Genomic DNA, 22132 nt, shown 5'->3' on the forward strand with positions numbered 1-22132 from the left:
TTTCGCCCAAGTGCTTACTAATTTCAGACGAGAACCGATGTATTCAGCGTGGTATGGTCGTTGGCGAATGCTGAGCGTTGGAAACCGTGTTTTATGCTGACATTCCATTGCCACTGAGTTCAAAACAAAAGTATCCTTGAGATATGCTGAGTTCTGTCTCAACGCTTACGTCCTTTCGCCCAAGTGCTAACTAATTTCATTCCCTGTTCATGATTTTCATTTAAAATCTGCTTCAAAATGTTTTAATTTGTTGTTATAACCAAATCGTCGGCTGTGGGCCATTTCTTTTTTGTTTCATATCTTAACCAATAATTGTTCACAAATTAATTTGTTGCAGAGTAAATTCTTGTTGAATAACTAAGTCAATGAATTATGAAGGGGTGTTAACACACTTCCGTTTAATTTTCAACTAGTTCTTTGGAGAATAAAAGTTATCGCAGTAAAGCAAAATGCTCAAAATATAACACTGCTTAGAGTTAAACAAAGTGTTGCGAAGCATATGTATCCCGAATTTGTTGCAGCAACCAGCAAGAGGCAATGCAAAAAGGCAAAAAGTTGTCATTGACTGATGCCAACAACACGCGGTGTTCCCAAGCGGTCCTCCATCTAAGTACTAACCGCGCCCGACGCTGCTTAATTTCGGTGATCAGACGAGAACCGATGTATTCAGCGTGGTATGGTCGTTGGCGAATGCTGAGCGTTGGAAACCGTGTTTTATGCTGACATTCCATTGCCACTGAGTTCAAAACAAAAGTATCCTTGAGATATGCTGAGTTCTGTCTCAACGCTTACGTCCTTTCGCCCAAGTGCTAACTAATTTCATTCCCTGTTCATGATTTTCATTTAAAATCTGCTTCAAAATGTTTTAATTTGTTGTTATAACCAAATCGTCGGCTGTGGGCCATTTCTTTTTTGTTTCATATCTTAACCAATAATTGTTCACAAATTAATTTGTTGCAGAGTAAATTCTTGTTGAATAACTAAGTCAATGAATTATGAAGGGGTGTTAACACACTTCCGTTTAATTTTCAACTAGTTCTTTGGAGAATAAAAGTTATCGCAGTAAAGCAAAATGCTCAAAATATAACACTGCTTAGAGTTAAACAAAGTGTTGCGAAGCATATGTATCCCGAATTTGTTGCAGCAACCAGCAAGAGGCAATGCAAAAAGGCAAAAAGTTGTCATTGACTGATGCCAACAACACGCGGTGTTCCCAAGCGGTCCCCCATCTAAGTACTAACCGCGCCCGACGCTGCTTAATTTCGGTGATCAGACGAGAACCGATGTATTCAGCGTGGTATGGTCGTTGGCGAATGCTGAGCGTTGGAAACCGTGTTTTATGCTGACATTCCATTGCCACTGAGTTCAAAACAAAAGTATCCTTGAGATATGCTGAGTTCTGTCCCAACGCTTACGTCCTTTCGCCCAAGTGCTTACTAATTTCATTCCCTGTACATAATTTTCATTTAAAATCTGCTTCAAAATTGTTTTAATTTGTTTGTATAAATAAATCGTCGGCTGTGGGCAATTTCTTTTTTGTTTCATATCTTAACCAATAATTGTTCACAAATTAATTTGTTGCAAAGTAAATTCTTGTTGAATACCTAAGTCAAAATGGATTATGAAGGGGGTTAACACACTTCCGTTTAATTTTCAACTAGTTCTTTGGAGAATAAAAGTTATCGCAGTAAAGCAAAATGCTCAAAATATAACACTGCTTAGAGTTAAACAAAGTGTTGCGAAGCATATGTATCCCGAATTTGTTGCAGCAACCAGCAAGAGGCAATGCAAAAAGGCAAAAAGTTGTCATTGACTGATGCCAACAACACGCGGTGTTCCCAAGCGGTCCCCCATCTAAGTACTAACCGCGCCCGACGCTGCTTAATTTCGGTGATCAGACGAGAACCGATGTATTCAGCGTGGTATGGTCGTTGGCGAATGCTGAGCGTTGGAAACCGTGTTTTATGCTGACATTCCATTGCCACTGAGTTCAAAACAAAAGTATCCTTGAGATATGCTGAGTTCTGTCCCAACGCTTACGTCCTTTCGCCCAAGTGCTTACTAATTTCAGACGAGAACCGATGTATTCAGCGTGGTATGGTCGTTGGCGAATGCTGAGCGTTGGAAACCGTGTTTTATGCTGACATTCCATTGCCACTGAGTTCAAAACAAAAGTATCCTTGAGATATGCTGAGTTCTGTCTCAACGCTTACGTCCTTTCGCCCAAGTGCTAACTAATTTCATTCCCTGTTCATGATTTTCATTTAAAATCTGCTTCAAAATGTTTTAATTTGTTGTTATAACCAAATCGTCGGCTGTGGGCCATTTCTTTTTTGTTTCATATCTTAACCAATAATTGTTCACAAATTAATTTGTTGCAGAGTAAATTCTTGTTGAATAACTAAGTCAATGAATTATGAAGGGGTGTTAACACACTTCCGTTTAATTTTCAACTAGTTCTTTGGAGAATAAAAGTTATCGCAGTAAAGCAAAATGCTCAAAATATAACACTGCTTAGAGTTAAACAAAGTGTTGCGAAGCATATGTATCCCGAATTTGTTGCAGCAACCAGCAAGAGGCAATGCAAAAAGGCAAAAAGTTGTCATTGACTGATGCCAACAACACGCGGTGTTCCCAAGCGGTCCCCCATCTAAGTACTAACCGCGCCCGACGCTGCTTAATTTCGGTGATCAGACGAGAACCGATGTATTCAGCGTGGTATGGTCGTTGGCGAATGCTGAGCGTTGGAAACCGTGTTTTATGCTGACATTCCATTGCCACTGAGTTCAAAACAAAAGTATCCTTGAGATATGCTGAGTTCTGTCCCAACGCTTACGTCCTTTCGCCCAAGTGCTTACTAATTTCATTCCCTGTACATAATTTTCATTTAAAATCTGCTTCAAAATTGTTTTAATTTGTTTGTATAAATAAATCGTCGGCTGTGGGCAATTTCTTTTTTGTTTCATATCTTAACCAATAATTGTTCACAAATTAATTTGTTGCAAAGTAAATTCTTGTTGAATACCTAAGTCAAAATGGATTATGAAGGGGGTTAACACACTTCCGTTTAATTTTCAACTAGTTCTTTGGAGAATAAAAGTTATCGCAGTAAAGCAAAATGCTCAAAATATAACACTGCTTAGAGTTAAACAAAGTGTTGCGAAGCATATGTATCCCGAATTTGTTGCAGCAACCAGCAAGAGGCAATGCAAAAAGGCAAAAAGTTGTCATTGACTGATGCCAACAACACGCGGTGTTCCCAAGCGGTCCCCCATCTAAGTACTAACCGCGCCCGACGCTGCTTAATTTCGGTGATCAGACGAGAACCGATGTATTCAGCGTGGTATGGTCGTTGGCGAATGCTGAGCGTTGGAAACCGTGTTTTATGCTGACATTCCATTGCCACTGAGTTCAAAACAAAAGTATCCTTGAGATATGCTGAGTTCTGTCTCAACGCTTACGTCCTTTCGCCCAAGTGCTTACTAATTTCATTCCCTGTACATGATTTTCATTTAAAATCTGCTTCAAAATGTTTTAATTTGTTGTTATAACCAAATCGTCGGCTGTGGGCCATTTCTTTTTTGTTTCATATCTTAACCAATAATTGTTCACAAATTAATTTGTTGCAGAGTAAATTCTTGTTGAATAACTAAGTCAATGAATTATGAAGGGGTGTTAACACACTTCCGTTTAATTTTCAACTAGTTCTTTGGAGAATAAAAGTTATCGCAGTAAAGCAAAATGCTCAAAATATAACACTGCTTAGAGTTAAACAAAGTGTTGCGAAGCATATGTATCCCGAATTTGTTGCAGCAACCAGCAAGAGGCAATGCAAAAAGGCAAAAAGTTGTCATTGACTGATGCCAACAACACGCGGTGTTCCCAAGCGGTCCCCCATCTAAGTACTAATCGCGCCCGACGCTGCTTAATTTCGGTGATCAGACGAGAACCGATGTATTCAGCGTGGTATGGTCGTTGGCGAATGCTGAGCGTTGGAAACCGTGTTTTATGCTGACATTCCATTGCCACTGAGTTCAAAACAAAAGTATCCTTGAGATATGCTGAGTTCTGTCCCAACGCTTACGTCCTTTCGCCCAAGTGCTTACTAATTTCAGACGAGAACCGATGTATTCAGCGTGGTATGGTCGTTGGCGAATGCTGAGCGTTGGAAACCGTGTTTTATGCTGACATTCCATTGCCACTGAGTTCAAAACAAAAGTATCCTTGAGATATGCTGAGTTCTGTCTCAACGCTTACGTCCTTTCGCCCAAGTGCTAACTAATTTCATTCCCTGTTCATGATTTTCATTTAAAATCTGCTTCAAAATGTTTTAATTTGTTGTTATAACCAAATCGTCGGCTGTGGGCCATTTCTTTTTTGTTTCATATCTTAACCAATAATTGTTCACAAATTAATTTGTTGCAGAGTAAATTCTTGTTGAATAACTAAGTCAATGGATTATGAAGGGGTGTTAACACACTTCCGTTTAATTTTCAACTAGTTCTTTGGAGAATAAAAGTTATCGCAGTAAAGCAAAATGCTCAAAATATAACACTGCTTAGAGTTAAACAAAGTGTTGCGAAGCATATGTATCCCGAATTTGTTGCAGCAACCAGCAAGAGGCAATGCAAAAAGGCAAAAAGTTGTCATTGACTGATGCCAACAACACGCGGTGTTCCCAAGCGGTCCCCCATCTAAGTACTAACCGCGCCCGACGCTGCTTAATTTCGGTGATCAGACGAGAACCGATGTATTCAGCGTGGTATGGTCGTTGGCGAATGCTGAGCGTTGGAAACCGTGTTTTATGCTGACATTCCATTGCCACTGAGTTCAAAACAAAAGTATCCTTGAGATATGCTGAGTTCTGTCTCAACGCTTACGTCCTTTCGCCCAAGTGCTAACTAATTTCATTCCCTGTTCATGATTTTCATTTAAAATCTGCTTCAAAATGTTTTAATTTGTTGTTATAACCAAATCGTCGGCTGTGGGCCATTTCTTTTTTGTTTCATATCTTAACCAATAATTGTTCACAAATTAATTTGTTGCAGAGTAAATTCTTGTTGAATAACTAAGTCAATGAATTATGAAGGGGTGTTAACACACTTCCGTTTAATTTTCAACTAGTTCTTTGGAGAATAAAAGTTATCGCAGTAAAGCAAAATGCTCAAAATATAACACTGCTTAGAGTTAAACAAAGTGTTGCGAAGCATATGTATCCCGAATTTGTTGCAGCAACCAGCAAGAGGCAATGCAAAAAGGCAAAAAGTTGTCATTGACTGATGCCAACAACACGCGGTGTTCCCAAGCGGTCCCCCATCTAAGTACTAACCGCGCCCGACGCTGCTTAATTTCGGTGATCAGACGAGAACCGATGTATTCAGCGTGGTATGGTCGTTGGCGAATGCTGAGCGTTGGAAACCGTGTTTTATGCTGACATTCCATTGCCACTGAGTTCAAAACAAAAGTATCCTTGAGATATGCTGAGTTCTGTCTCAACGCTTACGTCCTTTCGCCCAAGTGCTAACTAATTTCATTCCCTGTTCATGATTTTCATTTAAAATCTGCTTCAAAATGTTTTAATTTGTTGTTATAACCAAATCGTCGGCTGTGGGCCATTTCTTTTTTGTTTCATATCTTAACCAATAATTGTTCACAAATTAATTTGTGGCAAAGTAAATTCTTGTTGAATACCTAAGTCAATGGATTATGAAGGGGTGTTAACACACTTCCGTTTAATTTTCAACTAGTTCTTTGGAGAATAAAAGTTATCGCAGTAAAGCAAAATGCTCAAAATATAACACTGCTTAGAGTTAAACAAAGTGTTGCGAAGCATATGTATCCCGAATTTGTTGCAGCAACCAGCAAGAGGCAATGCAAAAAGGCAAAAAGTTGTCATTGACTGATGCCAACAGCTATCTTTGCTTGCAAAAAGTTTGTGTGTGTGTTCGCGGTAGCCCTCTCTTTGTGCGTCTTCGCTCCCACTCAGCCTTGTTGTTGTTGCTTGTTTGCTGCAGTACCTAAAAGCTTTATCTCAGTGCCGCTTAGTTTTTTTTTCTCTGTTTGTGCTTATACCGTTTTTCTTACGCTTTGCGCTAACTCACATATTGAAATCATTTACACTCGTATTTATTCCGCCCATAATGTCGTGCTGCAACAAGTCTTGCACTTTTAAAGATGCAATTGATTCCGATCAACTTCGGTTTGTTAGCTGTTGGTTGTGTGAGAATTTTATGCATATTAAATGTGCTGGATTAAATGGTCGTGACCTCGATAGAATCTACTCACCTAAAAAAGGCTGTGGTGGTTTGAAGTGGTCATGCCCTGTATGCATTGGCACACAATTTAATTTCTCACGTATGTATAATAACGTGAGAGATAAATTTCTTAAATTGCAAAAAATAACTAAGCAACTCTCAACTGAGTTTGACTCTGGTGAAGAGTTGCTTAGTCAATATTGGTTTGTGTCTCCGCCCAAGCGTAGGTTAGAGCCTCAATTTTTAGAGGTACCGCCTTGCTCGGCCCCGTCAACCTCATCACGCCCATGTTCACCAGGGCATCTCGATTTATCGCCGGTAATCTCGTTGTCTGCTTCCCCTGGAAATTTGTTTGAAACTTCCCCTATGCCTTCTCCTGCTGAAGTCGCAGTAGCCCCATTAATGGAACCTCCTGCAGTAAGCAAGTCAGCAGTTGCCTCGAAAGCTTCTAAAAAATCTTCTAAAAAAGCTTGCACTGCCAAATCCCCTGCACTATCCCCTGTAGTTTCATCAGTTACTGCTGAAAGTGCGTCAATTCCAGCTCTTCCTCAGCCTCCGTCTCTTACTGTGATAGCTCCCCGAAAACAAGTTTTTGTATCTAGATTATCTTCTGATACCACTTGTGAATCCTTAGCAGCCTATATTGCTAGTAAATCGACAGCTAGTGTGTCTATTTCGAAGTTTAGTTTTGCTGAGCCTCGTGAAATAGCCTCGTTTAAAATAAGTGTTCCGCCGGAAGCTTTTACAATTATATGTGATCCAAAATTTTGGCCTCCACATATGATTGTTCATGAGTTCAGGCAGAAAAAACGAGTTTCGTCACTGCCTGTTGATTTACAGTCCAATCTTTCTTCGAAACCAACGTCAAGTTTGGCTTCAAAAAACTAGGCTCGCGATCCTTTTCGCTTAATATTCTGTATCAGAATGTTAGGGGACTTTTGTCCAAGCTTGGCAATTTATTTTTGAGCAGTTTTTCTTTCGATTCGAATATTATTGCGTTTTCAGAAACGTGGTTAAACCCCACGATTTTTGATAACGAAATTTTATCAGATGACTTTTGTATCTTTCGTCGTGATCGTCCGAGTCGTCGAGGTGGAGGCGTACTGATTGCAGTCAAATCCAACCTTCGGTCGGAAATCATTGATGTAGATGTGCCAAATGATGTTGAATTTGTTGCTGTTAAAGTAACTTTTCCGTCTTTTGTTCTATACATCACTTGCTCGTACATACCTCCCTCTTCTGATGTTCAGGTTTATATGCAACATATAACTTGTATTAAAGAAATTTTTACTCATCTTCGTGACAGCGACGCGTTTGTTGTGGTAGGTGATTTTAATTTGCCCAACATAGAATGGTCATACCTCAATGAATCAAATTATTTGGTGCCCTCTGCAGACCATGAATTTTTGGATTGCCTGTTGGACCTTTCTTTGTTTCAAATTAATCATATACCTAATCACCTTAGTAGAATGCTTGATCTCGTCTATGTCACTGACCCTAGTAGCGCAGTTGTCTCTAAGTCTTCACCCCTGTCAGTGCCTGAAGATACTTACCACCCTACTTTAGAAATCTCTCTGTCATTTTCAAATCACACCTTAATTCCTACACTTAATTCTAATAAAACAAGTCGTTGCTTTCACAAAGGAAATTTTTCTTTGCTTAATGAACTTATTTTAGCAACTAATTGGTCTTTTCTGTATAGTGCGGTTGATATCAACATAGCCTTAAATTTTTTCTATGACACTATTAACGCTCTTTTTGATGTCTGTATCCCAAATTGTGTCATATCGTCTGCGTCATCAAAACCTCCGTGGTTTTCGCCACGACTTTCCAACTTAAAAAATGTTAAATCTAGATGCTTTAAAAAGTATAAGCGGTCGGGCCTAACTATTGACTTCTATAAATACTCTATAGCGAAATCCAATTTTGTCCTTCTTAACTCACGGTGTTATAATAATTACCTTGCCCGATGTAAGATACAATTTGCACAGGACCCTAAAAAGTTCTATAAGTTCGTTAACTCTAAACGTAAAACTGCTTCGCTACCTTCATCATTTTTCCTTGGTGACAAGAAAGCCAGCAATGATTCTGAAGCTGCTGACTTGTTCGCCAACTTCTTCCAGTCAACTTATTCCTCTGTCTCTATTAGTAATACCTCTTATCCTTATAGCATTTCATCTTCCCACACTATTTACGCTCCCATAATTACTGATAGTTGTCTACTTTCTGCTATCAAATCCTTGAAGTCTTCGTACTCTCCTGGAGCAGACAACATTCCTAGTTGTGTACTCAAGGAATGTTCTAGTTCTCTTTTACAACCATTGCTTAAACTTTTTAATCTGTCACTTAGTTCTTCAATCTTTCCAGCTATTTGGAGAGAATCTTTTATAATTCCTTTATATAAAAAGGGTGGTAAGTCTGATATTTCGAATTACAGAGGTATTGCAAAGTTGTCCGCTATACCAAAATTATTTGAAAAAATAGTTTGCGGCACTTTGCAGCATCTCTGCAAATCTGTCATATCTCCTGCTCAACATGGTTTTATTAAGAGACGGTCTACTACGACCAATTTGCTGGAATTTACTTCTTTGGTAAATGAGGCATTTATTCTAAAAATGCAGACTGATGTCGTTTACACTGACTTCAGTAAAGCATTTGACTCTGTTAACCATGACCTTCTGCTCTTTAAGCTTAGCCGCATAGGATTTCCTGCCGATTTGTTGCGTTGGATTTCGTCCTATTTAAAAAATAGGACCCAACGAATTTTGCTCAGGTCGCATATCTCTAAGCCCGTTTATGCATCATCAGGTGTGCCTCAAGGTAGTCATCTTGGCCCTTTACTTTTTACATTATTTATTAATGACCTCCCCTCTATCTTGTCACACTCTTATATACTTATGTATGCTGATGATGTGAAACTTATTCTATCTTACAAAAACCCTCTTCATTTTCAACGCCTGCAGGATGATCTGAACTGCATGCAATCTTGGTGCATAGTAAACCGCTTGTACCTCAATTGCTCTAAATGTAAGTTCATGACCTTTCATCGAACTTTGCCCCTCTTAGTCACATATACGATTGACAATGTGCCATTGCAGCGTATATCGACTGTTGAAGACCTTGGGGTTCTTTTTGATTCCAAATTGAACTTCAATCTTCACATTTCTAGCATTGTAAATAAAGCTAAGGGTGTACTTGGATTCATTAAACGATGGTCCAAGGAATTTACTGATCCTTATACTACCAAACTTCTGTACACGTCTCTAGTACGCCCTGTGCTTGAATACTGCTCTTGTGTCTGGTGTCCACAGTATAGAAAGTATCAGGAGCGTATTGAATCTGTTCAGAAGCAATTCTTGCTTTTTGCTTTACGCGGACTTAACTGGGATCCTAATGTTTTGATGCCATCGTATTCAAGTAGACTATTACTTATAAACCTTCCATCTTTAGAAAATCGTAGGACTGTTCTTGGAATAGTTTTTCTCCACAAGTTAGTTATCGGTGAGGTTGACTCCTCTGCCCTCTTAGGTCGCCTTAATTTTTCAGTTCCTTGTAGACCAACAAGGAATTATTTGCCGTTCATATTGGCTAGATGCACAACCGATTACGCTTTGCACAATCGTTTTCGGGTCATTTGCAGTAATTATAATGATCTTTCACACTTACTTTCGACAGAACTCTCTCTCTGTTCGGTAAAGATTATTCTTTATAATTATCTTCGGGAAAATCTCTGACCACTTCTGCTGTGAGTCGGGGCATAGCTAGCCGGACTGGCATTTAAATTTTCCCCCACCGGGTTGGAGATTTACCTCTTTACCTCTTTCTCTTTCTCTGTCTTTGTATCTCTCTTTCCCTCTTATTTTTTCTTTTTCCTCTTCCTCTTTCTACACCTTACTTTTTCTAATTAGTTCTTAAGTAGAATTAATTCTTCTCTTCTACTTGCTATTTGTTTAGTTTGTTAGGTCTATAATGTCTCTGACCACATTTGGCTGTGAATCGGGGCATAGCTGGCCAACTGGCAAATAAAATTCCCCCCACGTGTCGGAGGCATTAATAGACGTCATTGTATAGCTCTCCCTTAGGCTTTCTTATCTTTTAAGTTTAACTTATAATGTAATACTATAAATATTTTTATTTTACTTTCTAATATTACCAATTATTTATTGACAGTAAATTTGTTGATTTTTTTATAAATAAATAAATAAATAAATAAACACGCGGTGTTCCCAAGCGGTCCCCCCATCTAAGTACTAACCGCGCCCGACGCTGCTTAATTTCGGTGATCAGACGAGAACCGATGTATTCAGCGTGGTATGGTCGTTGGCGAATGCTGAGCGTTGGAAACCGTGTTTTATGCTGACATTCCATTGCCACTGAGTTCAAAACAAAAGTATCCTTGAGATATGCTGAGTTCTGTCTCAACGCTTACGTCCTTTCGCCCAAGTGCTAACTAATTTCATTCCCTGTTCATGATTTTCATTTAAAATCTGCTTCAAAATGTTTTAATTTGTTGTTATAACCAAATCGTCGGCTGTGGGCCATTTCTTTTTTGTTTCATATCTTAACCAATAATTGTTCACAAATTAATTTGTTGCAGAGTAAATTCTTGTTGAATACCTAAGTCAATGGATTATGAAGGGGTGTTAACACACTTCCGTTTAATTTTCAACTAGTTCTTTGGAGAATAAAAGTTATCGCAGTAAAGCAAAATGCTCAAAATATAACACTGCTTAGAGTTAAACAAAGTGTTGCGAAGCATATGTATCCCGAATTTGTTGCAGCAACCAGCAAGAGACATAGGGTTGCCGATGACTGTGTTATCTGCATTAATTCATCACGAATTAATTGATTACCGATTGTCCCAACTTTGAAATACTATGTATGTATGAGTAGAATAATTATGCGTGAATGTGTGTGGTTCAGGGCTAGATTGACTCGTCTTGTCATGATGATCAAGAATATATATACTTTATGGGAGTCCCCCTCGTTATGAATGTTACATTTTGCACCATCCGTAAACCTAATATACTATACTCTTGTACATTTTATGTACAGAGTATAAAAAGCTCCGTAACATTTTTATTTTTCTAATGTCAAAATACTTTTGTCCACCGTTGTATGTATCTTAACAAGAACTGTAGCATTTAAGCCAAGAATGTTTTCGATTGCACATGAATGCCTTTACATGTAAATTTGTGCAATCTGTTTATTTTAAATTTGAACTTTTTTAACATAGACCCCATGTTGTTTCACTTGGAATAGAAATAAAGCATGGTTTATTAAGCATAAACCTCATAAATAGCATCCAGTACAGAATATTTTCATAATAATTATCACCTATCAGAAGCCTAGTGTTATCGTATAGAAGCTGCGATAAACAAAAAAATAAATTTCTTTAGTAAATCACCTGACCCAAGTACATAACAAACTTTATATCGAACATGGTTTTAATTTTTTCGTAAATGTGTATGTATATAGAATAGAGCGTTTAAATCCCGTTTTGTTTTTACATGGGCATTAACATTATACTTAAATTTCTATGTGGGATTTAATTTTTGTTTTTGACAACTTTTTTTTTTAGCTATAATTTAGTTTATTTTATATTTACATGAACAATGAAGAGGTTTTTCTTACTTGCCCCACCGCTGTTCGCAACGCGAGTATTTGTAGAGCACATTGGCAAATGTTTTAACGCCAAAGTAACTACCGCTGACATGCGTGTGAAACTCAGTGAAGCGGACATGCCATGGAAGTAGGCCATATGTGCATGTTTGGCGGGCAAAAATGATACCCAATTCCGGCTCAGGCACAGTCAAGCCAAGACGTTTGGCGAGCTGCGTGCTAATGTGGTTCGTCAGTTCTTCACGTTTATCAAGTAGACTTCGGACCAGCGGGGTGCCCCGATTATCATACAATTCCCGGCATACCTCGGCTATAAGTGCATGGCCGTCGGCGGCGCTGATTTGGTTTACCTACAGTACGACAGCAGATAGCTATTAGGACTTGTAGATAAGACGAGAACTATCGTTAATTGAAGACTGATAAGCGCTCTACTTATCGGCTTGCTTGTTCTTACTCACCTGCAGCTCGTGAAATTGCGCGCTGTGCTTGCAACCGTTCGCTTCGCCTTTTGGCAGCATGTTGCTGTTCTTAGAACTACTATTAGGTTTTGTCCTTTGTTCTTTAATTTGGTGGGGCCGCCACACCAAGCTCCTCTCTTCACCCATGCGCTCGCACACCTCTTCCAAGTCTACATACCCACTGCCGCGTTCTCGAGTATCGTACACACTAATGTGATAGATGTTTACGATGCAAGCGTAGCTGAATATGCGTTCCAAAAGGGGAACATCAACGGTTCTATCTTCTGGGGACACGACAATAACCAGATGTTGCGGGCGTTTAGTGAGCTCTGCATTGCATTGTTCAAGTATCGCACGCTCGCAGCGTTCACGCGCAGCTTTGCTGCGCCAGTAGTCATATGACCGGCAGACAAGAGCGTGTAAACGCAAGTGGAGTAGCCATAATAGTTCATATATACGGACCAGGAGAAAAAGTAGCCGCCCCAATAATTGATATAGCAGCTCCATAATATTTACATTAGCTGCGGCTGGAATGTTTGCAGTTCTTGCCTCCGCTCCTGTGCTGCTTAATTGTGTTGTTACTGCTGCAAGGGACAGGCATAACCTACAAAGTTTATGTTAGAGAGTTACCAACAGGTTGTTAATCAGACACTTGCGTTTGTTTTAAATGTCTGCTGCAGATCAAAAGTATTCTTTATTAAGCGACATTTCGAACTTTTTTACTTAACGAACTTTTGCGATAGAATTTAAGTTGGAAATACGTGTTCTGCCAGGGCTGCGACATCAATTGACTGCCCGTAGCCGAAAATCTTGCCATTCGCAACGAATAAAAGTATTTTATCGATAACAATCTGGCAGTGACTAGCCGATTGCTATTTGCTAATCATTTGTCGTAGGTTCTTCTTTCGCACAACAGTTGATGTCGCGGCTCTTGTCAGTGGCTGTTTATTGATAAATTATCCAAAGAGATTTTTCTTTGACCTGTGGTAAGTGCATACAAATTTATATTTAAGTGCAATGTGTGTGTAATATTGTGTACTTTTCGTAATTCAAATGCGTGCAAAACGGTGTATACATTTATAAGGGGGTTGCAAAAACTAGAGAAAAGTGCCGGCTTCGTTTATTGGGTGGGGTTACTTTACGCCTTGGCCTCTGAGGCAGGCGGGCTAGAATTGTGGTAGCACATTATGTACATATATGTATATGCATACATACATATGTTTGTATGTACGTATGTATGTAGTTGGTTCGTGTGTGGGAGTAATGTTGCATGTCAGTGGCTGCGAATATACAAGAGACAGCTGTGACAGCGACGCTCCAAGCCATTTAACATTTTGCTGGCTATTTTTGTATGAATCATTTTTGTTTTGTAAAATTAAATACAAACACATACGTATGCATGTAGATACATACTAATATGTATGTTTGTTTATTGTGGTATATTTTTAATGATGATTTCATATAAATTCGAATTGCGCGAATTGAAAAATATGTAAGTGTAATCCCTTTTCTTTCCAGTAGCTCAGCTGTTTCACTTTTTGCAGCCTTTTATTTTTGTTGTGTCTTGCTCTTGTTATTCTCTGACTCCTGTCACTTGAAAGTTTACGCAAGAGCGAACTGTATATTTGGTGTGTATGTAAGCGAAAATGTCCAAAAATGGCTATCAACAAATGACTGTGTGTGTAGTTAGTGATTAATAAATATATGTGTATGTATAATAAATGTATATTTTTTTGCCAAGTTTTTTCATTTGCTTTAGTCATATGTGAAGTTACTGTTGTGTTTATTAATTTTCTAATTTATTGTAATCTGAGAAGTTGACTCATATGTATGTACAGATACTCGTATACCACTTAACGGTAAAACTGCCGCAGACATTTAATCTTCTGTGTGTTAGCCTGCCTACTTCTTTAGTTGTGTGTGCGTGTGCATTTGAATTCTAGTTTAAAATACGCAGCCAACGCATCTGCTGTCAACAACAACAGCAAAAACAACGACAAGAACTAGTATTATGACCGGGCGAAAGTTGTAGCGCCATTGCAAAGAAACGGTCCGTCGAACCCACTGTTGCATGCCAGACGGATTCTCACTCTAATTGCTATCATTTGTTTGCAGCTAGTTAATATACACATAAATCCAACAACAACAATAGCAGCATATGCAACAAAAACATCTTGGCCGGTTGGTTGCTGCGGATTCGGTCGTTAAACTTATTGTTGCAATAAAGTCTGCCTGCGCAAGTCAGTGGCGGTAGCTCTCTTTTAGGCGGCAACTCTCTTTGCTGGCTATTTCATTAGAGATGGAGCTTTCTCCCGCTATTGCACGAGCAATAACAACAATACGAACAACAAGACGTCGAGCCAGGCAGCTTTAATTCACTGACCAACCAGCCATACATAGTCGTATGCCGAATATTAAAAGCCGATTTCATTGCACATCCATTTGTTAGCCGCAATTGGTCAAGTGCATGTTGCATTTAATTCAGCCATGACCATGAAACACAAAACAAAAACAAATGCAACCATAATTGACGACAATCATAATAACAGTGTTTAGAAATGGCGTGTGCTCGTGCTTTAATTTTGAATAGCTAGCCCCAAAAATTTGGCGTTAACATGAATCTAACATCGCACTGTTGAACAGGAAAAAAGCTGTTCGCTCCTGTGTGTATGCGTATGTGTATGTGCGCCTCGAACCTTTTATATTAGGGTGTGTTCCGGCACCAGCAACAACAGCAACCCCATGCTGCAACAGCAGCTGTGTGTGCGGCATTCAAAGTTGAGAAAAATTTCGAGTGCCATTCAGTCATTTGACCCAATTGGGGCGAGCTGTTGCCGTGCCCAGGCAAACTGTCCCTATTTAGCGAAAAATAAAAAAAGTGTGTCGTATAAATGTGCGATAATATTTCATGTGAAAAATAAAACAAAAGTGCGTGTGAATTGATTAATAAGAACGATACATACACAAAAAGGGAGTGCTTTCTTTTGTTTTCTGCGCTTACCTTTTAATTTGCTTTCGGCATTGTCGCTGCCCCTCCTAACGATTCCTTCCAAAGAGGCTGCTGCTGCCGCTTGTTACACTTGCTCGCCTTTGCTGTGTGTTAATTCAACAAGAAGAAAATTATATAATGCTTGAGATCATTGATACGTGTATTTAAAGTCAAACCCCTAAACAGCCACAAAATGTTCTCATGTTGTCGCGCTAATTCCAAAGTCGCGAAAAAGGATAAGGATAAGCATAAGCAAGGCGACGACGACGAGGGGTGTGCAGAGACGCCGCCCTCAAGCCACAGCCCCAAAAGCGAAGATGCAGCGGAAATAAGCAAACTAAATGGCATTCACGAGCTTCCTCTGACAGACACCTCCGCCTCAACGCAGGTCAAGGAACAGAATCACGCCATGGATGCTGCGGATGATAATGGTGATATTGGGGCCGTCGATGTTGCCATCAGTAATAATGATGTCCACGCCGAAATTGGTATATAGACAGACATGCTATTCTAAGTTGTGTAATGCAAGCTTTACTCTCTGCCCTACCGCGTCTCTACTTCTAACTCTTGCAACATGCTATGCTTTAGTTTAACGCGCGGCTTTTGTGTTGCACCAGGTGCTGACCTTTCCGAAGCGGTCGGCCCTGTATACGTCTTTCACATACTTATATATTTAGTTCTTTGTTATTTACGTACAAAATATTATTTCATGTTTTATCTTTAATGCAACAGCATACGTGGGTTGTGCTTAATGTTTTGAGGAGTCTATAGAGCAACTGAAACAAAATGATTTGAAATCGATTAAGGCTTCTGATTGTACCTACTTTTAAATAAATCAAAATTAGTATACATATATGTACAGGGAGTAAAAGTCCCTTTAGTATTTGTTGAAAATAATGGTACTATGAGATGGGAAGGGAGCAACAAAAAATATCTATAGTCGATGGTTATATTCAATGAATAAACATAAATTAAAATGTATACAAAATATTATTATATACATCAAAAACTATACGAACACGTTCAATTAATAGCTCCAAAAAGTGTTCATTCCACAGTGAAAGAGTATATTATGTGGGGGAAGCAAAAGTCCGTCCGTCCCGTTCAATAATTGCTGATAAAAAACAGTACTATTTAAGTCCATATTTCATGGTTAGTCAGTCGAGTTATTGAAACATATTTTCTTCGCACCTTAGATACTTTAAGATATTTGTTAAGGGTCTAATTATATAACATGCCATTATGTTTTGGAGTAGGTCAGGGAGGCAGCATTATTTTTAGAGTTCCGTTAAGCGTGGTTCATAAGTTTATGATATACTTGTATTTAAGAAGTAGTTGTGGACCAGAAATGATGATGACAAGTCTCCAAGCATGAGCATTTTCGAAAGGGTTAATGGTGTAACAGGCACGTTAGTAGGGTTTACCATTATTATACCTTTACTCGGGAGGAAAAACAGTCATAGGTACTTAGATGTAAAAAAAACTTTAAGAGCAACCCATGTAGTAGTGACATGTTTATATTACACTTGCGTAATTAATGTGTAGTAATCAAGCGACGTATTCACAGCCGCTCAAAGCACCGTTGATAAATCATCATCAGTGTCGCCGGTGCTATTATCGGGGCGTTCAACGCACTCTTCAACGTCAACGGCGCCGCCTGCCTCAATGACCAGCGCGACGCCAGAAGATGAAGACGCTGTCGCAGTGTCTTCCGCGGTAGTTTCGGATACGGAACCCATATGTAGCCACAAGACGGCGCCGACAAAGAGCTGCCTATCGCGCCATAATTCCACTCATCATTCGATCAAAAAGAAAGTGAATATAAGTACACGCGCCGAGATAATTGAGCCGGAACCATTGCCACCTCTGCTCATTAGCAACTCAATCGCCGACGATGATGAGGTCTTCTCGGACTCGCTGCCACCGCCCAAGCGGGAGAGCATGTGTGCTCCCTACATTGAGGGCGATACAGTGTCCGAAACGTTTGCCTTCACACATGGACTCCCCGCTTGGTTCGACGATGAGCGCTTGAACGAGATGTATGCATTATAAAATTATTTGTGAATCCTCACAATTCTGGATTTTTCCATATTTAAAATTATCTTATTTGTCCATTCGCGCATTCGTGCTGATTTCCAAAAACAGCGGCTGTATTGAACCACCGGTTACGCCCGTTGGACGTGACGAGTTGGAATTGAAAAGGCAACGACTCTACACGGAGCTTCTACGTGCCGCCCATGCCGCCGTAGAGCACAGCGTGGCGGTGCGCACTGGCGGTAAATGGCCTTGCGGCTCTTTCCTCTTTTGCATGCCGTAATTTCTAGACGCATTCTAAACTTTATAAATTAAAAAAAAAATAATTAAGGCGCCGCCCCTATTTCTATCTTCCTTGAATATTTCTTAACTTTGTCGTGCACTTGTTGGCAATCGTAATTTATAATTTTTGTAATTGTTGTATGTAAAATGTTCATAAGCCATAAATGTTTATAAACTTATACCATATAAGTACTCCTCCATACCACCAACTGCTCATCATAAACGATTTAGCACGTTCCGGCACATAAATGAGTTTTAAATTAATTCCTTTTTCAATAGTAATAATCACTTTTCTATTTTTACGTCATTATTCAAAATAAACTACATTCATTATATGACTCATTATCGTTAAGACAGTCGTGATATAAATGATCAAAGTAGTAATACTGACTAACGAAACGAGCGTTTCAGAAATTTTTTATAAATCTCTGAACTATTGATTGCTTCCTAAGGGATTTGTATGTAGTATTTGTAAGCTGTAAGCTTCTAGCTTATTCAGTTAGGAGTCGATTGAGACCACCAAACATCACGTTTATACAAGAAATTCAATATGTTCGCTACTTGGCTGTAAGAACGGTGTTGAAAGAACGTATCTTATACGAACACTTATCCGTTACTTCATAAAATTATTCCATATTATTATAATATTAATTTGATATTGAAAAAATGATTGCACGGTTATTAATCAAATTTAGAAGGAATAAGGTGCTGGAATAAGAAATATATCTTAACCGAAAGTGTAAGGGTATATAATTCGAATCCAAATCAATCCTCGTCCGCCTTTCTGTTTCAATCGCTACACCTCCCACATTATTAGAGCTATTGTAATGAAAGTTTTCGCCAAGGCCCATTTTCGACGAACACAGATCGGCATCGACCACGTCAGTTACTATAACATATACAAGTAATTACCGTAGAACTGATATATCTTGTACTAAAAAGCATATGTAAATCAAATTGATTATTAAGAATGTTTTATCTGATGGTTAGGCATCACTCTTGGGTCGCGAATTGGGACTGCGGCTGACGGAGGTAACTTTTTGGTTCGTTTTCATGTTTAATGGTCATTCAATTATTTTCTGTGCGATCTCAATGTTGGAATGCACTTTTTTGTACCTACGCCTAAATTACGCACACATTAAAATCAAAAACAAACGCACAAGGCTACATCTGTCAAGAAAATTATAATCCCATGTTCTTCACAGAGAACGATCCTGAGTCGAAGCCCACGGCTGCAGCCGATCATCTGGAGAGCATTTGCGAACGCTTGGAATCGCTAGTGGACCGCTTAGAACGAACGCTCATCATACCGCAGTCGCTGCCAGAGCCAGAGCCAGATCCACCGAAGCCGGAGGTCGAACAAATTGAAGCAGAGCCACAACAGGAGTCGCCAATAGTTGAGCAATCCCTGCATATTGAAGTGCAAACATCAACAAACAACATGAGTGTTAACGGCTATCAGGATATCATTGCCGGACCGCTGAGCCAATATCTGGCGCTGTCTGCCAAGATTGGAGGCGATGTGGCCCAGCACGCCCAGTTCGTCAAGTTGGCCTTCGAGTGAGTTTTTCGTGGTTCCCCAATATGGGTGCCTCACTAATTTTCTCGCTTTTCTCATTCTTAGCGCCCAACTGCAATATGTGACGCTGGCCACCCAAATAGCACAGCCGCCACAGCCTAAGCAGATGGAGTTGCTGAAACCAACGTCGACGCAGATAAGCGCGATACAAGACTTCCGTGAGAAACAACGCGCCTCTCCCTTCTTCAATCATCTGTCGGCAATAAGTGAGAGTATTCCAGCACTGGGCTGGGTGTGCGTCTCGCCCACACCAGGTCCACATGTGAAGGAAATGAACGATGCCGGCCAATTCTATACGAATCGCGTTCTGAAGGAATGGAAGGAGAAGGATGCCAAGCATGTGGAATGGGCACGCGCCTGGGTACAAACACTTACCGAGCTGCAGGCTTACATCAAACAGTATCATACCACGGGTCTGGTGTGGTCCGGCAAGGGGGCTGCTCCTGCTGGCGGTGCCCCACCACCACCACCACCCGGCGGCTTACCTCCACCACCGCCACCATTAGACTTGGACGCACTTAAGCTCGACAGCAGCGGCGATGACCGCAGCGCACTCTTTGCGCAGATCAACCAGGGAGCAGCCATAACCCAGAGTGAGTGCTTATTATAATAAATCACATGGATTACGAATAGGCGTTGAACCAAAACAAGTACTTTCTTATATTGATTGCAGACATTACAAATCTTTTATAAATAAAACATTTGTTAGCTTAGCTTTCAATAAAGTATTGGAGTAAAGCCTGTTTAATATCATACTTCTAAGCCTCTTCGATTATAGTATGTGTATTAATCGTTCTCCATTTAATCGCACAGATTTGAAAAAAGTGACGGCTGATATGCAGACCCATAAGAATCCCACGTTGCGTACTGGCCCGGCACCTTTCAAGACCCCTGCCCAGCACGGCAATGCAGGCGGAGGACCCGCCGCTCCGGTTGTCAAAGATCCTGTTTTCACGCGCGACGGCAAGAAGTGGCTGATCGAGTATCAGAAGAAAAACACCGGCTTACTTGTAGAGAATGCCGAAATGAACAATGTGGTCTATATGTTCAAATGCGAAGGGTCCACGTTGACAGTAAAGGGCAAGGTGAACAACATTGTGCTGGACTCGTGCAAGAAGTGTTCGCTCCTTTTCGATTCGGTCGTGGCCTCCGTTGAATTTGTGAACTGCCAGAGCGTCCAGATGCAGGTGTTGGGCAATGTGCCAACGGTTTCCATTGACAAGACAGACGGCTGCCAAATGTATCTGTCGAAAGACTCCCTGGGTGTTGAGATTGTCAGCTCTAAGTCTTCCGAGATGAATATATTGTTGCCTCAAGCCAATGGCGACTATGTAAGTGGAGCAATTTGTTCGTTGTAGAGCCAATATCTAATACGTATATGTATGCGTTTTTGGATTTCAGACCGAGCTGGCTTTGCCGGAGCAGTACAAGACTACCATTGCCGGCAAGACCCTCAAGACTGTGTGCGTGGACAGCCTTGGCTAAAAGGTGCGCCCAAAGTAGCTTTTGTGCAGTGAAATGGAAACTGCAGACATTTTGATATCACATATATTGGCTAACCAGCTAAATAATTAATCTTAAGTGCAAAGTTCATATGCAAAGGGTTAATTTAATGTATTGTGTATTTATGACATTTTAAGATAATTTTGTTCGTGCTTTGTTCTCTTTCCTCCGTATTAATTCACGTGTTTAGCCAAGATTTAGAATGACTGCGGTTTTAATTTCGAAAATTGTTTAAAAAAAAGCTAGCTAAAAAGTATTTATTTTGATTTCAATGCAAAAGCAACGATCCGAACTAAATGTATTTCAATTAAATATAATATATTGGGTAAATTTTGAACAGACTTATTCATTCAATTAAAATTGCACATAAGATCATCAAGCAACAAAAACATAACACTTTTATATTTAAATAAAATGTATACATTTTTATTATATAAAAAAGAAACGTGTTTTATTTCGCACATACTCGGCATTTCAAATAAAACAAGTATGAAGGTATTACATATATGAGTACAGGTCCAAAGTATGTTACGTTAACAGCTTTTTTATTGCCCATTTGAATTAAATTTCAAAACAAATTACCTTAGACTTGCTGGAGGAATGATTGGTGCGGTTGAATTGATCCTATATCTTCTTGTATTCTATACGCTCAACTTTTACCTCGTCACCGATCAGTTGATACACATAGGTGACCACCGTCGTGCTTTGTATGTCCATCAACACAAATGAGGGTACCACGTTCGGATCAAGCGGATTGAAAGCTCCCGTAGCCGAGCCCGGATTAATATAAAATTTGTTGCCGTGCTCATATGCCTCGAACTTGTACGTATGCCCCGTTATCAGTATGTCCACATCCAATTGTCGCTGTATTAGTGCCAAGGCTTCCGGATCCCCACGTGGCACAACCTGATGTCCATGGCAAAGGCCAATTCGGAATTGCCCCACAGTCACCACCTTCTGCTCCGGATAGCTGAGATTCTCGTCGAAGTCCCCGCGCACTATGTGCACATCATTGGCCAGCGATTTAAGATAATCGTACGATTCCTTCGTGCAAATGTTACCCGTGGCCAGGATATGGTGTATACGACCTATACATAAACAAGGCAAGCCATCAGAGGAAGTGATTGAAGAATTCACATACATATGCAGTTGCGAAAATAGATTAGAATCTTACCTCCGCCGGGCACCAGCAGCTTTTTGAATTTGGCTGGCAGGCTGCTGCAGCGATGTGGAATATGCAGATCTCCAAGCACTAGAACAAGCATCTTGCAAGTGGTCGCCAACAACAATAGGCTTAGTTTGTTTTTAATGAATAAAAATCTGTGAATAATACCGCTCACTGAAACGCCCACAACCAACCACAAACGGTTGCACATAAACAGCTGTCCAGAGACCACTGTGAATGGCAAAG

General features: G+C 39.9%; 4 protein-coding genes, 8 non-coding genes and 1 pseudogene across 13 annotated transcripts; 2 read left to right on the forward strand and 11 right to left on the reverse strand.

Annotated features, from left to right (window-relative positions):
- Window positions 1-569: 569 nt before the first annotated feature.
- On the reverse strand, window positions 570-688 carry LOC115630850. The gene has a single exon (XR_003996147.1). It is a non-coding gene; the product is annotated as a 5S ribosomal RNA (ribosomal RNA).
- Window positions 689-1192: 504 nt separating this feature from the next.
- LOC115630833 lies at window positions 1193-1311 on the reverse strand. The gene has a single exon (XR_003996131.1). It is a non-coding gene; the product is annotated as a 5S ribosomal RNA (ribosomal RNA).
- Window positions 1312-1817: 506 nt separating this feature from the next.
- LOC115630835 lies at window positions 1818-1936 on the reverse strand. Its single transcript, XR_003996133.1, has one exon. It is a non-coding gene; the product is annotated as a 5S ribosomal RNA (ribosomal RNA).
- A 677-nt stretch (window positions 1937-2613) lies between these two features.
- LOC115630837 lies at window positions 2614-2732 on the reverse strand. The gene has a single exon (XR_003996134.1). It is a non-coding gene; the product is annotated as a 5S ribosomal RNA (ribosomal RNA).
- A 506-nt stretch (window positions 2733-3238) lies between these two features.
- LOC115630838 lies at window positions 3239-3357 on the reverse strand. Its single transcript, XR_003996135.1, has one exon. It is a non-coding gene; the product is annotated as a 5S ribosomal RNA (ribosomal RNA).
- A 504-nt stretch (window positions 3358-3861) lies between these two features.
- LOC115630841 lies at window positions 3862-3980 on the reverse strand. The gene has a single exon (XR_003996138.1). It is a non-coding gene; the product is annotated as a 5S ribosomal RNA (ribosomal RNA).
- A 677-nt stretch (window positions 3981-4657) lies between these two features.
- On the reverse strand, window positions 4658-4776 carry LOC115630839. The gene has a single exon (XR_003996136.1). It is a non-coding gene; the product is annotated as a 5S ribosomal RNA (ribosomal RNA).
- A 504-nt stretch (window positions 4777-5280) lies between these two features.
- Window positions 5281-5399, reverse strand: LOC115630840. Its single transcript, XR_003996137.1, has one exon. It is a non-coding gene; the product is annotated as a 5S ribosomal RNA (ribosomal RNA).
- A 5059-nt stretch (window positions 5400-10458) lies between these two features.
- On the reverse strand, window positions 10459-10579 carry LOC115630865 (annotated as a pseudogene).
- A 1112-nt stretch (window positions 10580-11691) lies between these two features.
- Window positions 11692-13116, reverse strand: LOC115630615 (dehydrodolichyl diphosphate synthase complex subunit nus1). 2 transcript variants are annotated; one of them, XM_030527241.1, is made up of 3 exons: window positions 12991-13116; window positions 12335-12938; window positions 11692-12226 (listed from the first exon to the last, which is right to left on the reverse strand). In XM_030527241.1, exons 2-3 carry the CDS (start codon window positions 12839-12841, stop codon window positions 11885-11887), a joined length of 849 nt encoding a protein of 282 aa, XP_030383101.1. In that variant the 5' UTR covers window positions 12842-12938; window positions 12991-13116; the 3' UTR covers window positions 11692-11884. The 2 variants fall into 2 exon arrangements, with proteins under 2 accessions (XP_030383101.1, XP_030383102.1); XM_030527242.1 differs by having other exon boundaries at window positions 12025-12275.
- Window positions 13117-13225: 109 nt separating this feature from the next.
- Window positions 13226-21052, forward strand: LOC115630568 (adenylyl cyclase-associated protein 1). Its single transcript, XM_030527184.1, has 5 exons — window positions 13226-13320; window positions 18845-19199; window positions 19264-19811; window positions 20032-20549; window positions 20620-21052. The coding sequence occupies exons 2-5, from the start codon at window positions 19081-19083 to the stop codon at window positions 20701-20703; spliced, it is 1269 nt and encodes a 422-aa protein (XP_030383044.1). The 5' UTR covers window positions 13226-13320; window positions 18845-19080; the 3' UTR covers window positions 20704-21052.
- LOC115630570 lies at window positions 16963-17437 on the forward strand. The gene has a single exon (XM_030527187.1). It carries the CDS (start codon window positions 16989-16991, stop codon window positions 17373-17375), a length of 387 nt encoding a protein of 128 aa, XP_030383047.1. The 5' UTR covers window positions 16963-16988; the 3' UTR covers window positions 17376-17437.
- A 174-nt stretch (window positions 21053-21226) lies between the features above and the next one.
- On the reverse strand, window positions 21227-22074 carry LOC115630569 (vacuolar protein sorting-associated protein 29). Its single transcript, XM_030527186.1, has 2 exons — window positions 21896-22074; window positions 21227-21809 (listed from the first exon to the last, which is right to left on the reverse strand). The coding sequence occupies exons 1-2, from the start codon at window positions 21984-21986 to the stop codon at window positions 21346-21348; spliced, it is 555 nt and encodes a 184-aa protein (XP_030383046.1). The 5' UTR covers window positions 21987-22074; the 3' UTR covers window positions 21227-21345.
- Between the last annotated feature and the right edge of the window lie 58 nt (window positions 22075-22132).

Source organism: Scaptodrosophila lebanonensis, unplaced genomic scaffold (assembly GCF_003285725.1).
Source record: "Scaptodrosophila lebanonensis strain 11010-0011.00,11010-0021.00 unplaced genomic scaffold, SlebRS2 tig00001410-arrow-pilon, whole genome shotgun sequence".
Classification (NCBI taxonomy): domain Eukaryota; kingdom Metazoa; phylum Arthropoda; class Insecta; order Diptera; family Drosophilidae; genus Scaptodrosophila; species Scaptodrosophila lebanonensis.

Bases quoted from the DNA above. Each gene is read 5' to 3' on its own strand.
- LOC115630615 (XM_030527241.1), bottom strand. From the start codon at position 12,841: ATGGAGCTGCTATATCAATTATTGGGGCGGCTACTTTTTCTCCTGGTC. The intron at 12,227-12,334 runs GTGAGTAAGAAC...GTCGTACTGTAG, and splicing joins CGCAATTTCACGAGCTGCAG to GTAAACCAAATCAGCGCCGC.
- LOC115630570 (XM_030527187.1), top strand. From the start codon at position 16,989: ATGACCAGCGCGACGCCAGAAGATGAAGACGCTGTCGCAGTGTCTTCC.
- LOC115630568 (XM_030527184.1), top strand. From the start codon at position 19,081: ATGAGTGTTAACGGCTATCAGGATATCATTGCCGGACCGCTGAGCCAA. The intron at 19,200-19,263 runs GTGAGTTTTTCG...TCTCATTCTTAG, and splicing joins TTCGTCAAGTTGGCCTTCGA to CGCCCAACTGCAATATGTGA. The intron at 19,812-20,031 runs GTGAGTGCTTAT...TTAATCGCACAG, and splicing joins GGGAGCAGCCATAACCCAGA to ATTTGAAAAAAGTGACGGCT.
- LOC115630569 (XM_030527186.1), bottom strand. From the start codon at position 21,986: ATGCTTGTTCTAGTGCTTGGAGATCTGCATATTCCACATCGCTGCAGC. The intron at 21,810-21,895 runs GTAAGATTCTAA...GTTTATGTATAG, and splicing joins GCTGCTGGTGCCCGGCGGAG to GTCGTATACACCATATCCTG.